This window comes from Pteropus medius, unplaced genomic scaffold (assembly GCF_902729225.1).
Source record: "Pteropus medius unplaced genomic scaffold, Ma_sr-lr_union100, whole genome shotgun sequence".
Classification (NCBI taxonomy): domain Eukaryota; kingdom Metazoa; phylum Chordata; class Mammalia; order Chiroptera; family Pteropodidae; genus Pteropus; species Pteropus medius.
Window position 1 is genome coordinate 1,666,040 of NW_024355526.1, and position 16,513 is coordinate 1,682,552.

Below are 16,513 nucleotides of genomic sequence, written 5' to 3' on the forward strand. Positions count from 1 at the left end.
ATGCCTTTGGGTTTTCTATGTGGGAATCACATTCTCTGGGAATTAGACAGTTCATTCCCTCCTTTCTAATCCTCATATATTTTATTTCTTGCCTTACTGCCGTGGCCCGGCCCTTCCCGTGTTCCATGGTGCACTTGTGTGACCGTGAGTTCTCTGAGAGGCGCTACCTGCTGGGTGTTAGGAGACGCCCGTTGTCGGTTTAAGGAACTTTCCTTCTATTTCTAGTTATTACCATGAATGATATTGGAATTTTATCAAATAATTTTTCTGAAACTTTCGACATGATCACATGGTTTCTATTTTGATTTTCAATGTTGTGATTACATTTATAGTTATTCTACTGTTGAACTATTCTTATGTTCCTATGACAACTCAACTGGCCATTAGGATACTCTTAAAATGTGTACCTTTGAATTTTATTTACTAGTACTGTATTTAAGATTTACGTTCATAATTGAGATGTGAATAAAGTTTTCTCGTCCTTCTCCATGTTTGACATCAAAATTATACTTGCATCGTCAAATGAATTGGGGAGCTTTTCTTGTAATTTATTCTCTGAAACAGTTGGTTTGGAGGAATTATCTGTTCTGAATCTGATATTCCGGGAAAGGAAACCTGAATCCAAATTCATTTTTGTAAATGGTTTTGTTAGGCAGAATTCTAAGATTATCTCAAGATTCGTGCCTCTTGCCTGCACGCTCACGCAGTCACCTCCCATGAGAGTGGACCAGATCTGGATAGGAGGTATCACTCCTGTGACTGGTTTGCTGATCGGTTGACTTTGAGTCAACCCAAAGGGTGCGTGTTCAGGTGGGACCAACCAGATTGTTCCCTTCCTCAAGTCAGAGTTTAGAAGTGTGAGAGGGACTGTCAGGGGCCAAGTAGCAAGGGCCCGAGGGTGGCCTCCTAGAGCAAAGGGAAATCTCAAGCTGACAGCAGGACAGTGGGACTCCCTTCCCACTGTGAGGACATGATTCTGCAGACAGCCTGCGGCCGAGCACCATGCTCCTCAGTTTGGCCTCCAGGTGAGGATGCAGCAGGCTGACCCCTGGATTTCAGCCTGTGAGACCCCAAGCAGAGAACCTAGCCATGAGGTGCCCTGACCTCTGACCTACACGCTGAGCTAATAGGTGGTGCTATTTCAGTCATCCAACTTGTGGTAAGTGTTTATACAGCAATAGAAAACTAATAGAGTAGTTCATGGTTTATTCAGGTTTTCTACTTTTTCAGTCACTTGGTAATTTGAATTTTAGGGGATATATCCATTTCATCAAAGTTTTAACATTTATTGGCATAAAATTGTTAATAATGTTCTCGTGATTCTAAAAACCTCTCCTGTTTGTAGTTATGTTCACTGTATGTACATACATTCATGGCACATGTGTGTACATGTGTGCATGCATGCATACCTGTGTCTGTGCATGTATGTGAGCGCTCCCTTTGTCTTGATTATTCTTGCCAGAAGTTTGTTTGTTTTATTAAAATCTCAAAGATTCAGCTTTCTATTATTTCTGTTTTCTATTTTAACCATGTTTACTCTTATCTTTATTATTTCCATTTTTCTACTTTCTCAAAATATACTCTGCTGTTCTTTCTAAAGATTCTTGAGACATACCAAGGCTTGGTTTATTTATTTTCAGTCTTCTAAAAAATAAAATCATTTAAGTTAAGGAATTTCCCCTAAAACATCGCTTTAACCAGATGGACCCCACGCCACACATTTTAATATGCAGTGTTTTTGATGAGTTCTAAATATTTGGTAATTTTTGTGGTTACTTCTTTAATAGTTATTTAGTTGTGCATTTTGAGAATTTCTATACATATGACTTTTCTTTGAAATGTATTTTTATGCTATTCTCATTTAATCGTGTAATTTAATTACCGACATGCAGTAATACAGCTACTAATGCTTCTGGCTTAAATAACAGTTGACTGGCCACTGAGTTGGGGGTGCAAGATCGGGAGTATGAAGCAAACATTCTTTAGTCACCATGATGAAACAACACCGAATTTTTAAAAAAGTACATTTTTAACACATTAAAGTTCAAGAAAGAGTTCTTTATTTGCATGATGTTTGATGTGCTTTTTTTGATATACAAGTGGAAATGTTTATAAGGCAGTTGGATATATGAGCCCAGAGTTCCAGATCTGAGTTGAAGGTGTAAGCTTGGCAGTAATGAGCATACGGTGTCATTCAAAGCTCTTGGGCGGGTCCCAAATGGCTTGAGTCCTGGGGTGTCCAGGTTTTGAGTCTGGTATTGAAGGTAAAGCTGACAAGTCCTAGAAGCGGCAGCTGGGGAGTTAAGAGAACAAGGAGAAAATTGACCAAAGAGGAAGAGAAGGAACCATTTAGAGAAGGAGACTTAACTATTGGAATGGGCAAGAAGAGGGTTTGACACAGTGTTTCAGTGGGACCATGGGGGTGAGAAGCAAGTTGAAGAAAGTTAGAGGCGGAAAGGCGAGGCAGTCTCCGGAGAGAGTAGCGATAGACCCTTTCGATGAGTTTCGGTGTGAAGGGAGCTCAGAAATGTGCTATGGTGAGAGATGGATACGGGATCTTCTGTTTGTTTTTAAGATGGCAGACGTAGGGATATGTTTTCATGGAACTGATTGGGATGGTTTTCTGGGTCCTCTGAGCCCCCTGGTCCACCTTCCCTGTTGTCATGACATAGGATGAGTGAGGGCAGCATGTGGGGCCTGCTCAGGAGCCCCACGGCCTGCATCTCACCCCTGCACCCACTCCTCACCCTCTCCCGAGGCAGCTTAGACTGCAGTCAGTGTTGGTTTGGGGACAAGGTTCAGGCTTGGACTCAACTGGAGGACAGAGTCAAGGCCATACGGTGGCCAGAGACCCAAGGTCTTCTCAAAGGGGATGCCTGTGAACTGGAAAGTCATGCTGGTCATATCCCCTGCTGACACTGCTGGTGAGGACCCACACCCTATTCCAGCCCCATGCTCTGACAGTGGGAGACACAGGCACCAAGGTGTCACACTGCTTTTGGAAGAGAGGGTGCTGGTGGTGGGAGGGGTGTGTTGTCCTCGCGCCTCAGTGGGAAGCCCTTACTTTTCTTTCTGTCCCTGCCAGGATCCTGGCCACAGCTGGCACCGACTTCGACCTGCGAACGCTGCGTGCTGTGCGCGTGCTGAGGCCCCTGAAGCTGGTGTCCGGGATCCCCAGTGAGTCTGGCAAAAGCAGTGGGGCTCGAGCCTGCCCGGAACACCACCCCCGGGCCCCCCCTGGCCACAGCCAGTTAGGCCTCCAACCAGTAGGCCCTCTGACTTTAGTGACCCTGAGCTTGGCTCTCTTGACCCCAAGCAGCCAGGCAGGCAGAAAGCACGAGCTGGCCTTTTCTGGCCTCCACTGTCCCCAAGAAGCCCAGAGTGTGACTTGGCTTCCCTAGATGGAAGCCTTGCACCTCCTCACGCCCTCTGCTGTACTTCCTGCTCTTCGCTGCTTTTTCTGGGACTGAAGGTCAGAGGAGTGATTGACCCTGGTGGCGAGGCAGGATGCCTGAGGAGATACCCAGAGGCTGCAGAGGACCCCTGTCTCGGCTAAGGCTTGGCAGGGATGGGGAACTGAGAGCCGGTGGAGTCATGCTCCTGGGTTGGCCAGGGTTCCCTTGTGATCCAGTGGTCACCTGGACCCTGTCCCTCCTGGCCAGTGGAAGTTTGGGCTTTGGTTTCCCTCAGTGCCCGGGTGGGTGGGGACCTAGGCTGTGTCCCCCTGAGACCCTCTCAGGCATATGCTTCGGCCTGTATCCAAGAGCTGGGGCCAGGCTGGAAGTGAGGGTCATGGAGTTCAGCCTCCTCTGCCTAGTTCCTCGTGCCTGGTCACAACATGCTCTGTGGCCAGCAGAAAAACACTCCCCAGGCAGGTCCCCTGTTGCACTTGCCCTAGGACTTAGTTATGTCAGGAACCACTCCCAGCATTCCCTGCTTTTCCCTCCCAGGCTTCCCGGCTCTTCTCTCCCAGGCTTCCCAGCTCTTCCCTCCCAGCATCCTCTGCTTTTCCCTCTCAGGCTTCCCCACTCTTCCCTCCCAGCATTCCTGCTCTTCCTCCCAGGCTTCCCGTTCTTCCCTCCCAGCATTCCTGTCAGGTTCCCAGGATTTATGTTCTCTCCTCCCAGGATTCCCTGCTCTTCCCTCCCAGAACCTCTGCTTTTCCCTCTCAGGCTTCTCTGCTCTTCCTCCCAGCATTCCCTGTCAGGTTCCCAGGATTTTATGTTCTCTCCTCCCAGGATTCCCTGCTCTTCCCCCAGCATCCTCTGCTTTTCCCTCTCAGGCTTCCCTCTTCTTTCCCAGCATCTCCTGCTTTTCCCTCTCAAACTTCCCACTCTTCCCCTCCCAGCATTCCCTGTCAGGTTCCCAGGATTTTGTCTTCCCTCCCAGCATTCTCTTTATTTCCTCTTTCCCCCCTCTTCCAGGATTCCCTGCTCTTCCCTCCCAGCATTCCTGCTCTTCCCTCCCAGGATTCCCTGCTCTTCCCTTCTAGGCTTCCCGGCTCTTCCCTCCAAGCATTCCCTGTTATTCCCTGCCAGCATTTCCTGTCAGGTTCCCAGGATTGTATGCTCTTTCCTCCCAGGATTCCCCACTCTTAGTTCCCAGCATTCCCCACTCTTCCCTCCCAGGATTGCCTGCTCTTAACTTCCAGAATCTTCCGCTTTTCCCCCTCAGAATTCTCTCATCTTCCCTGTCAGGACTCTCTGCTCTTGCTCTGCCCTGAGCTCTCCATAGATCACAGATCTCTCCAGCCCACACTGCTCTGGACTTTATCCTCTGACCCCCCAGCACCCTGCTGCTCACCCTCCTTCCGACACTGCTCAGCCCCTTCCCCCCAAGACCCAGGGGTTTGTCCCCCAACTCGAGCACTCTCTGCTCTGCTCATACGAGCACCATTCTGTCCTCTGTTCCCTAAGACTTCGTGCTTCCCCCCAGGCCCTGCTCTGTCCCCTACTTTGAAGGTTCCCAGCTCTGTCCTTTGTCCCCTGAGTATCACTGCGGGGCACCTTGCACAGGACTTTCAGCCCCGCCCATGCCAGCTCCTGCTGCTCTTCTGCACTCCTAGGCCACTCCCGGTTCTGCCCACTCTGCTGTCTGACCTGCCCTGCTCTGCCCGCTCTGCCCAGGTTTGCAGGTGGTGCTCAAGTCCATCATGAAGGCCATGGTCCCACTCCTGCAGATTGGGCTGCTCCTCTTCTTTGCCATCCTCATGTTCGCCATCATTGGCCTGGAGTTCTACATGGGCAAATTCCACAAGGCCTGTTTCCCCAACAGCACAGGTGAGGCTGGGCAGCACTCCTTGCTCAGAGGACCAGAGTCACCGACCCAGGAGGTGGGCACTGTTGTAGGCGCTCGGCGTGCCTTCTAGGTGCCAAACGAACGAGATGGAGCTTAACGTTCAAGGGTAGGCCACAGACAATAACCTGATAAATACAGCTGTAAATGTGTGTAAATGAAATAACGACAGGTTGTAGTAACTCCTAGGAAGGAAACAAAAAGGTATTTGAAATAGTTTCAGGGCCTGCTTCGCTGAGAGTGGCCAGGGGAGGCCTCTGCTGAGGCGACACTTGAACAGCGATCTGAGCACAGTGAGAGGGAGAGCTGTGTGGCGCCCGGCCAGAGAGCTAGTCATGGGGACCAGCACGTGCAGAGGCTGGGGTAAGGGACGGGGAGCGCAGAGGGGAAATTATGCCGGTGTCTTGGCCATGGCGATAACTCTTGAGTTTCGTTCTGAGAGAAACGGGAAGGCAGCAGAGCACCTTGAGTGAGGAGTGACACCGTCTGGCTGTTCTGGCAGCTCAGGGAGGCGAAGGCAGAAACAGGGCTCAGTGGAACGGGGCCTCAGTTCGGGAGAGCTGGCGGCAGGGCCAGGCTGTCTGGTGCAGACGGTCAGGGCCAGCCAAGCTCCGGGGACACAGCCATGGGGCCCGCTGAGCCAGCAGGCCTTCTGGGAGAGGGGGCGTGGAGTGGAACGGAGAGAGCAGAGCTGAGGATGACGTTAAGGTTTGAGTTTGAGCTACAGACATGAGAGGAGAAAACCCGTATCATCATCTCAGTAGATGCAGAAAAAGCCTTTACTAACATTTAAATTGTTCATGATTTTAAAAAACCTCTTATCGGATTTTTCTTAAGCGCCGTAGAATTTCTTGTCAACACTGTACTGTGCTGTGAGTCTTGAGAGCGTTCCTTTTAAAGTCGTGAACAAAGTAAAGGCACGCACTGTCACTTCTAGGCCGCATGGCATCGGGAGTCAGGGCTAGTGCCATGAGACAAGAAGAAACACTCTATCGAGAATTTGAAAAGAAGTGATGCTGTTATTCACAGAGAACGCAGTTGTCTGCAGAGACGAACAGTGACTCCTCGGCCTTTATGAGCATGTATGGAGGTAGTCGGAGAGGGAGGACTGAACCCCTGTGGCCAGCTCTGCCTCCTGATCTGGGAGCATTTGCTTCCCACCCTGGCTTTTCTACAGACTTCTAAGTTGGTGGGAGGGATTTGCAGGTGTTGTCACATGTTTATTAAGAAAAGATTTGATCTTTCTTCACCATGGCTTTCTGGGGTCTCTTTCACATCCCCCTGTGGTCCCCGGCTGCCTGCTAAGCTTAGCCTGATAGGGGCATGTACCCTCCGCGGGGCCGAGGCAGTGAGACTGGGCCCTGGGCACGGGTGGGGTGGGCTCCGGGCCAAGGAGCACGGGGCCACGGTGGCTGAGTCCCACTTGATCCTGGCTCCAGGGTGACAGGTGGGTCTGTGTGTGGGGAGAGTCTTGGTGGCAGTCTGGCTGTGAGGGCGAAGGAGGAGGTAGAGGCTGGGAGTTTGCTGTTTCCGACTTTAGGACGAGTGAGTCCTGAGCAGCTTTACACGGTGCTGGGAGAGAGGGGGGCCGAGTGCTTATTCCTGGGTGTGGGTCTAAGCTACGGGGCTGGTGCTGGGGAGCTGAACGAGGCTTCCTGCAGCCTCACTCCCGCCCCCCTGCGGCGAGGTCTCTGGGCCCAGGAGGGTCAGAGTGCTGCATCTCCGGGCTCAGGGTGTGCGCCCGCTCTCATCCCCCAGATGCAGATCCCACGGGTGACTTTCCCTGCGGCCCAGAGCCCCCCGCCCGGCTGTGTGAGGGCGACACCCAGTGCCGGGAGTACTGGCCAGGGCCCAACTTCGGGATCACCAACTTCGACAACATCCTGTTCTCCGTCCTGACGGTGTTCCAGTGCATCACCATGGAGGGCTGGACCGACATCCTCTACAATGTGAGTGGTGCCTCAGTGGGCTTCATAGCCCCGCCCAGCCCCAGGCTCCCTCCTCGCCATGGCCCCACAGGGGCTGCTGTGGCCTGTCTCAGCTCAGACCCACTCTGCTGCTGATGGCACAGCATCGAGGGCTAAGTCAGGCCCTGTGAAGTGCCCACTCGGTACCTGATAGGACGGTGCACAAAGGCCTGCTGTGCAGCAGGTGAAACTGAGGCACGGAGGAGCTAGTTAATTTGCCTCGGGCCCTGAGGCTCGTAGGGAGCTCGCTGTTCATTCCTAGCGACCTGCCCCTGCTGGGATCTCCTGGACGGAGCGATGGGGAGCGCGGCTTGGTGAGGACTCCAAGGAGCAGAGTGGGGTTCGGGGCCCCCCCAGGCTCAGGGAGCTGGTCTGCTTGTGCTCCACCCTCGCGGGAGCCTGTCTGCACATCTGCTGCCCTCCCGCCCAGTCTCTCTGCCCGTTTCCTCCTCGAGCTCCTCAACTCAGGACTGCAGCCCGGCTCAGCAGGTTGGGGTGTGACAGACGTCGGGCGCAACCCTTGGGGGTTGCCTGCTGACCCGTCTTACTCTTACCTTCCCTCTGCCTGGGGCTTTTAGTGGACTCTACCCTCAACTCCTGAGCAGCCCTCTGCCTCTCTTCCTGTGATGCCCCTGCCCCCCACCCCAGCAGCCTTCTAACCCTAGAGCCCAGCATGAGAACAACTAAGGTAGCAACAGAGGCTTTGGCAGGTAGACCAGGAAGGTGCCGTGAGCCAGGACCCTGGCTGGGAAGGTGTGGCTGGTGGGTTGCTGTGTTCTGGGTAGCTAAATGTGCTCGGGGTGGGGGAGGGAGGGCGGCGACCTGGAGCACAAGGGGCTTCCCTCTGAAGGTGTTACTTATGCTCTGCGCTGAGGCCTGGGCTGCGAGCCCCTGCAACCCTGTGCTCCCCACCCTCTAGCAGCCACGTGCAGGTGGCACGGTGGTGGACAGGAGGAAAAGGCAGACCCCTCTGCTCTGTGCCTCTTCCATGGAGGCCCAGCTGAATCTCGGGGCTGGGCCACAAGCAGGTGCCCGGTAAATGCTCGCTGAGCTGGCAGATGAGGAGTTAAGGGAAGCTGGCCCGAGGTCTGTTGAACAAGATCCCTCTGTGGAGGGGGAGTGCATCTGGTGATAGCTCTGTTTGATCGAGGGACAAAGGAATGGGGACAAAGGCAGTGACGAAGAGCTTGGCTCTTCTCCCTCTACAGCCGGTCAAGGAACAATTTCCACAAAGACAGACCCTAAAAATAGCTCAGAGCTGGCTGCATCCCTGCCAGCCCCACCCGGACGAGGCAGTGTATGAGCAGCCTCCACCCCTCAGTGCTCACGGGGCTCGGCCACTGGCCCAGGTGACTCAGCCGAATGGGCCTCTGCCCGTGGAACCCAGCCCCTGGCCGGGGGGCGGCATTCCAAGAGGGCCCCAGAGGTGTCCTCTAGCACGTTTGTGTGGACGTGCTGGCTGCTGGGCACCTGAGACACTCTGGTGTGACACACCTAGCCAGGAGGGCCCAGTGGCGGCTTTGCTGGGAAGCAGACAGACATGGACGAGCGGTGCAGGGAGAGGGCCTTGGGGAAGCAAGGCCTAGTGTCGTCCGGAAACCAGACATGCAGTTGCCACGGGTGGTGCCCTGGAAGTTTGGCAGGGCACCAGCACACAGTGATGGCGCTGAGCTGGGAGGCTGGCATCCAGAGTGAGTGGCCAGGATGTGACTGGCCCCACTCTCCAGTACGAGGGATAAGAGGGTCGGTGGCTGGCGATCAGGTGCAATTTCTGAGGAGGACCCTTCGGAGGGAGAGCCTGGCCCTTACCCCTGGCCCTGTGAGAGGGGCTTCGCGGTCCCCTCGCGTGCACAGGCAGGGCAGTGGCGCCTAGGACTTCAAGGGCAGGGGCCGAGGGCCGGCGGGGGCAAAGGAGTAGGAGCCTGCGTGTCACGGAGTGGCTGTAGCAGCGAGCATGGGCGGCCAGGGGCCCTTTTACCTTCTGACTAGGGGTGCTGGGATGCTGACAGAGAACACGGAGCAGAGTAGGGGGCAGGCTCCACCCGGAGGTGCATTCTGTAAAGTCATTGAGGTCAAATGGTGTCCTGGAAGCGACCAGTCCGCAGTAAATTCCTGCCAGGCCCAGAGACACGCAGCACACTGGGACAGCACACCAGAACCCCTGCCCGTCCCCCCTCCGCCCTCTGCTGCTTCCATAGCACTGGGGTCACAGCCTGTCCACAAGCCGAGGAAGGAGGGGCAGTGATGGGCGTGGGGTGGCAGAGCGGGGCCTTCCTCCCCCACTGTCGTCTGCTGGGTCTGGGCGTGTAACTGCTGAGAGGAGGCTGCGTTCTACCTGATGTGGCCACAGAGCTGCCCGCGGTGTTGGGACTGTCGCAGGGCTCACCCAGACTTTCCTCTGGGGCAGACTGCGTTCGTCGGTGGGAGGGACGGCTGGCTCACGACTGTGTACGTGTGGTGCGCGTGTTCACTGTGCTAGTGGCGTGAAGGCTGGCGGGCGGGCAGTCCAGATGTGCAGGTGCAGAGGCCGTGTCTTGAAGTTGCCGCAGATAGGACTTGCTCACTGCCTGGCTGTGCAGTGGCAGAGGAAGAAGACTCGGACCGCGTGACCTGTGCCACTGGGCGAGCTGGAGCCTTCACTGAGGAGGGGGCTGGGAGCGAGCTTTGCGTCAGCAGAGCGCAGTGCGGGAGCAGGAATTCTGTCCTGCCCACGGAATTCGTGGATGAAACTATTTTTGCCCAGTGGAGGTGTGGACGGTATGGCTGGGGCGAGGGAGGCTGAGGGACGGCAGGGCGGAGGGCGTGTGTCTGGAGTCACAAATGGTGTTTACGTTCGGGGAGAGGGTGCTGGGGCTGGTGGGGTGAAGTGAAGAAGGTCCCAGGCCGAGCCTTCTCTGAGCCTTTGGCTGTTGGCCCAGCCCAGCAGTCAGAAGTGGGAGGGAAGGGGCAGCAACACCTCGGGCCAGCTGTGTCCTGGAAACAGCGAAGACAGGTCTCAGCGATCAGCCGGGCTGATGTTGCTGAGAGGTTAAGGGAGGTGTGAACTTGGCAGAAAGCAGAGGAGACTCTGGAACGTGTAGGTTGGCAGTCAGGGAGGACAGGTAACGTCCGCTGTCCCGAGGGTTTGCTCTGTGACGTGGAGCCCGGCGGTGGAGGTTACTGTGGAGAGATCTGAGAACTGACTTTTTTTAAAGTTTCCAATTGGAGATAACAGCTCTAAGAGACAACTCAGAGAGACCATGTGTCCTTTGCCCTGCTTCCTCCAGTGGTGACAACCTGCAGAACCAGCACTTCGCACAGCCAGGTGTCATGTGGACACTGGCACAGCTAAGATACCCAGCTTTCTGTCCCTACGAGTCCCTCCTTGCTCTCGTAGCCACGCCCACTTCCCTCTGGCTGCCCCCTCTTCATCCCCGGTGACAGGAACGGAATCTGCTGACCCCTGTCCTGCCGTTCCAGGGGTGCATGACTGAAACCCTGCTGCCGTCACCAGTACTGGCTGCTCTCACTCCACATGACTCCCTGTCATCGGCGCTTTGTCCTCCTGTGGCTGAGTGGTCTGCAGAAGTGGGTGGGCATGGTCTTCATCACCCCCCGCCCCCCATCAAGAGCGTCTGGGTGGTTTCCAGGCAGAGCTGCCCTGCGTCTGGGTGCAGCTCCCCGCCCTCCGCGGTAAACGCCGTGAGCACGGTTGCCAGCTGCACGGCAGTTGCACGGTTCATTGTCGAAGGAGCTAAAACTCTCCCAGAGGGTGGTCCATTTTCCATCCTGCCAGCGGTGTGCGAATCGTCCAGTTTTCCGCACCCTCGTGTTTGGGGGCGTCGTGGCGTACCACCATAGTAGCCATTCTGGTGTGAACCGATGCGTCGCTGTGGTTTAACCTGCACTTCCTAGGAGTGGGAAGCATCTTTTCATGCTTACGTGCCACGTGTACGTCTTCGTCAGTGAAAAATGTCTCTACCTGTTGCCCCTGGTCCTCTTGGATCGTTCTTTGACGAGAGAGTCTTTACATATTTTAGATACTAGTTCTTTGTCACTGAAGTGGCATTTCATTCGGCTTTGGTGGACAGTTCCCTAATGACTCAGGACACTGAGCATGCTTTTCGTGCTCCTTACACCATTTACATGTTCTCTTTGGGAAAATGTGTGTTCAGACCCTTCGCCCATTTAAAAATTGGGTTATTTGTCATTTTATTATTGACTCGTAAGATTTACTTATATATTATAGATCTAGATCCTTATCAGATATGTGATTTGCAAATATTTTCACACATTCTGTGGGTTGTCTTTTCACTTTCTTGATGGTGTCACTTGAAGTACAAAGGATTTTTATTTTAATTTTTATGAAGTCTAATTTTCTGTTTCTTTTTACCACTTATACTTTTTGTGTTATATCTCAGAATCTGTTACTTAATCTAAAGTCAGGTTTACTCCTAGGTTGTCTTTTAAGATTTTTCTGGTTTTTGCTCTTGTATTTTGATCTATGATCCATTTTGATTAATTTTTGTATGTGGAATGAGGTGCGGGACCCACTTCATTCTTTTGCACGTGGTAGTTTGTGTTTTGAGAAACTGACCTGCCTCGTCCAGGTTGTCAGATGCATGCAGGGTCGTCGGTAGTAGTCTTTATCCTTTCCATATTTGCTGGCCCCTGCCTCAGTCCTGATATTGATAATTTGTGTCTTTTCTCTTTTTTTCTTGGTCAGTAGTGCTAGAGACCTGTCAGCTTTACTGATTTTTTTCAAAGAACCAACTTTTAAAAAGATTGATTTTCTCTACTGTTTTTGTTTTCAGTTTTGTTGATTCTGCCGTTGTCTTTATTATTTACTTTTTTTCTGGTCAATTTGGGTTTATGTTGCTCATTTTTTTCCTAGCCGCTTGAGGTATAAGCTTAAATTGTTGATTTGAGACTTTTCCTCTTTTGTAATGTATGTATTTAATGCTATAAATTTCCCTCTTGGAACTGGTTTAGCTGTGTCCTTCAGATTGGATATATTGTATTTTCATTTTCATTCAAATCAATATATTTTAAAATTTCCCTTTACACTTCCTCTTTGACCCATGGATTACTTAGAATTGTTTTGCTTATTTTGTGTTTGGAGAATTTCCTATCATCTATCTATTATTCATTTCCAGTTTAATTCTGTTATGGTTAGAGAATACACTGAATTTGAAAGACTGTCAATTTTAAAAAATGTTTGAGGTTTGTTTTTTGGCTCAGGGTATTATCCAGTGCAAGTGAAATATATAACCCTTACTTTCCTTATGTCTCTCTACATTCCCCTGTTCACATTACAATTACCTTAAGCATTTCCTATACGTATATTTAGAATCATGTCAGAATGTGCTATAATTTTTGCTTCCCGTCAGATGTAATTTAGAAAACTCAAAGGACAAAGAAAATCTATTTACTCCTATCGTATTTTTACTCTTTTCATTGTTATTTCTTCCTTCCTAATAGTCAACAAATTCCTTTTTTCATTTCATTTCTGTTTAGAGAACTTTTGTTTGCTATTCTCTTAGGGTAGATCTCCTGTTGACAAATTCTCCAGTTTCCCTTGTTTTTAATATGAGAATGTCTAGATTTCCACATCGTTCCTGAAGGATATTTTTCATGGGTGTAGGCATCTTGGTTGACAATTATTTTCTTTCGGCACCTGAAAAGTATTGTGCTACTTCCTCTTGGCTGCCATGGTTTATGATGAGAAATTTTTTGAAATGTTTTTCTCGATAAATGAGGCATCATTTCTTTCGTGCCACTTTCAAGATTTTAAATTTGCTTTGATTTCCTGAGCTTGATTATGATATGTCTTATTGTGGATTTCTTTGCATTTATCCTGTTTGGTATTCTCTTAGCTTCTTGAATCTATAGATATGTCTCTTGCCACATTCTGGAATTTTTCAGCCGTCAATTTCTCAGTACATTTCAGCCTTCTTCTTTTTCCTCTGTACTCTGCTACTCTGATACCATGGATGTCAGATCTTCTGCTATGGTCCCACAAATCCTTAAAGTTCTGGTCTGCTTTTTCTTGATAGTTTGTTTTGTTGTTTTTTTAAGTCTGTTTTCTCTGTTTATCAAATTGGGTAATTTCTATTGTTCTCTTTTACAGTTCACTGATCTTTACTCTGTTCCCTTTAATACTTCTGTCATCTCTGTCATCTCAGTGTTGGTGATCTGTGTCAGTCAGCATTCTCCAGAGAAACAGACCAATAGGATAGAGGTTCTATTTACATATATAATCCGACCCAGTTGAGCCAGTGGTGCACATGAAGTCTGAGAGCAGTCTGCTAGAATTTCTCTTACTTGGGAAAAGACTGGCCTTTTTGTTCTAGTCAGGCCTTTGGCTGTTTGGATGAGGCCCACCACACCATGGCCCACCACAATCTATCAGTAAAACTGTTCATCTCATCCAAAAACTCTTGCAGAAATACCAAGAATAATGTTTGCCTAAATATAGCCCAGTCAAGGTGACACAAAATTAAACATCGTGGCATATATTGTCTTTTTTCATTGCTTGTGCTCTTCTCAGTTCTTGGTATGACAAGCGCGTTTCAGCTGAAAACTGGCTGTTTTTGGTACTTTGTCGTGAGACCCTGGATCTTGTTTAAGCCTTGGTTTTAACTGGCTTCCTCTCTCCAGCTGTCAGGGGAAGGGGGGCTGCTGCCTTGCTGCTGCAGGGTGGGAGTAGAAGTCTGGTTTCCTACCTGGCGTCTGCTGACACACTGGGGTGTTCTCCACCTTTCTGCTGAGTGGGGTGGCAGCTCTGGCTCCCCTAGGGCGTGCCTCTAGGCCACTTCCCTGGTTGGAAGGATTAGACGCATCTCCCCCTTGTTTGCCACATGGTCTCTTTTGTGTGAGAGGGCGGGGGTGCCGCCTCGCTGCTGCTGGTGGGAGCCCAACTGTCCACCTGGTCTTTCTGACGCTCAGTCGGGAGGGGCGTGGCTCTGCACCGCTGTGCGGCAGTGGAGTCCAGGCTTCCGAGCGGCCTCCACGAACCTCACAGAGGTGGGCAGAGCAGCAGAGGGGTAACTTGTCCTTCTTTGACACCCTGGGTGAAGGGTATGGGTAGCTTGGTTGACTCATTCCAGTGTGGGGAGGGCAGATGTCTCAGCTTTCTGCTGGGTCCCTGCTGGCAGGGGTGGAGGTGGCACCACCGTTTTCCTGTTGTGTCCGGCCGGAGTAGTGCAGTGATGGTCTAGAAGTTTGGTGTCTTGCTAGGCTACCCCTTTCCTTCCCTATTGGTTAGAGAGAGCTGGCTTTGTTGCTGATTCTTTTTCTGTACCTGTTGGCATTTCCAGGTTGCAGGCTTCTTCAGCTGCAAGTCTGGGATACGCGAGACATAAAACAAACTTGCCGTGAGTCCAGAGGTCCCAGCTTGTCTGCTTCCTGATTTTCTTTCCACTTTTTCAGAGTCTTTTTATATTTGCTCTGTCCGTGCTCTGCTGGGCATTCATTGTACTTTGTGGGAGAAATAGGGAAGAGTGTGTCTACTCCATCTTCTCAGAAGTAAAGTCCTGGTTTGTCTCGTTTTGTTTTTCAAGATGAGCACAGTGTGGCTTGGCTGCCGGTGGGCATGTTCCTCTGGAGAGGGGGACGTAGGAGTCAGGTCCTCGAGTAGGTGAGGAGGCTGAGATCGCAGCAGCATCTCTCTGTTTTCCTAGGAAGGAGGCAGGTTCTGAAGGTGTCCTTCGGAGAGGCTGGTGGCTTTGGTGGTCACCATGGCGCACAGGCTGGAGTTGTGGTGGGTCTGGCAGAGGTGTGGTCAGGCAGTGTGGTTGGCACTTACCATTGGAGTGTGAATGTCCAGTCTGGGTCAGTATCCAGGAATCAGAAGCCACTTGAAGCCACAATAAGCCACAGTGCGGAGGACCGTGGATTCCCAAGGGTAGAGCCTGTAAATCCTGCCCAGGCCAGCAGGTGCTGGAGGGTGGGGACCCACATCGTAGCACCTGGGACTAGCCCCAGCCTCAGGGCTGTCCTGCCTCTGTCATGCCCAGGGCCCCGGCCCTTGACTGGTGAGCTGCCTCTGAAGGAGGAGCCAAGGGCCAGGCAGTTGCCTTGTGGTGCTCACTCCTTCTTGGGTCATTTCTGGACCACGTCTGCTGGGGGCCCGCAAAACAAAACAGCTGGGGACTGACTGGGTTGGGAGGCGCTTGCCCGGTTGCAGGCTGTGCTGTAGAAGCCGCAGGTCTGGGCCAGAGGCCCTCCCTTTGGGCAGTGGTGTGGGCACACCCGAGCCCAGGCAGTCTTGGACCAGACGCAGGCGAGAGCTATTCCCTGGTAGCACGGGGACTTGTGGTGGATCTGGGGCTCTGGGGCTCTGTGGCACGGGGCCCACTGCCTCCGTGCTGTGTGCCTTGGGGCTGCATGTGCAGGAGCTGCCTCATCAGTTCAGCAGCCTGGGGAGGGGTCCCATAGAGGCTGGGTGTACGGCCTTCGGCCCCCTGGGATGAGTCCAGGGCTTTTTGGCACTGCTGGGCAATGGCCAGGAGTGCCGAGCGTCCCCTCACTCAGAGAGGGCTCTGTGGGGCAGGGGGGCAACACTGACTGTGGGTCCTGCCCAGACTCCCCCCGCCTGGACCCCGCCGGGCGTCTGTGAGGGGCTGGGGCTGCGTCTGCTCCACACGCCCTTCCTCGTCTCCTCTTGCTTCCAGACAAATGACGCGGCCGGCAACACGTGGAACTGGCTCTACTTCATCCCTCTCATCATCATCGGCTCCTTCTTCATGCTTAACCTGGTGCTGGGCGTGCTCTCTGGGTAAGGGCCGTGTGGGCTTGTGTGCTGCCCTGTGTTCTCAGGCCGGGGACAGCTGCAGGTGTGTGTGACGTGCGGGACACGGGGCCTGGCCTGTCCACACGGCTTGCCCTCCCTGACACAGGCGGTCATGCCCAGTGTCCTCAGCTTCAGCTAGCCTGTTCTTTGTGCTGCATTCTGAACTCGCTCTCGATCGTCCCCCGGCCTTGGCCTGCTTACCTCTCTCCCACCCTTGGCCAGCACCCTGGCCCTTGAGTGCAGGGGCAGCTGCTGCTGCCTCTTACCTGGGTCCACGGTGGGCTTTCGGACAGCCACGATCAGAGAATGAGGGGGTGGTCAGCAGTCTCAGTGGTGACTCCCCCGCCCCGCAACCCTGGCCCTGCCTGTTCCTCCTCTCTGATCACTTCCTGCCCTTTGTCCCTGGCCCTGCCTGCCCCTTCTGTCTGGTCACCTCCTCTCCCACAGCCCTGGCCCCGACGGTCCCTCCTGCCTGGTC

At 52.6% G+C, this 16,513-nt stretch overlaps 1 protein-coding gene across 1 annotated transcript in view; it reads left to right on the forward strand.

Moving 5' to 3' along the window:
• CACNA1B (calcium voltage-gated channel subunit alpha1 B) overlaps nt 1-16,513 on the forward strand; it is a 148,231-nt gene that overhangs the window by 25,034 nt on the left and 106,684 nt on the right. The window contains exons 4-7 of the mRNA XM_039858818.1: nt 3,086-3,177; nt 5,127-5,279; nt 7,054-7,244; nt 15,917-16,020. Coding sequence (XP_039714752.1) covers nt 3,086-3,177; nt 5,127-5,279; nt 7,054-7,244; nt 15,917-16,020 — 540 coding nt within the window. The remainder of the gene's footprint in view (nt 1-3,085; nt 3,178-5,126; nt 5,280-7,053; nt 7,245-15,916; nt 16,021-16,513) is intronic.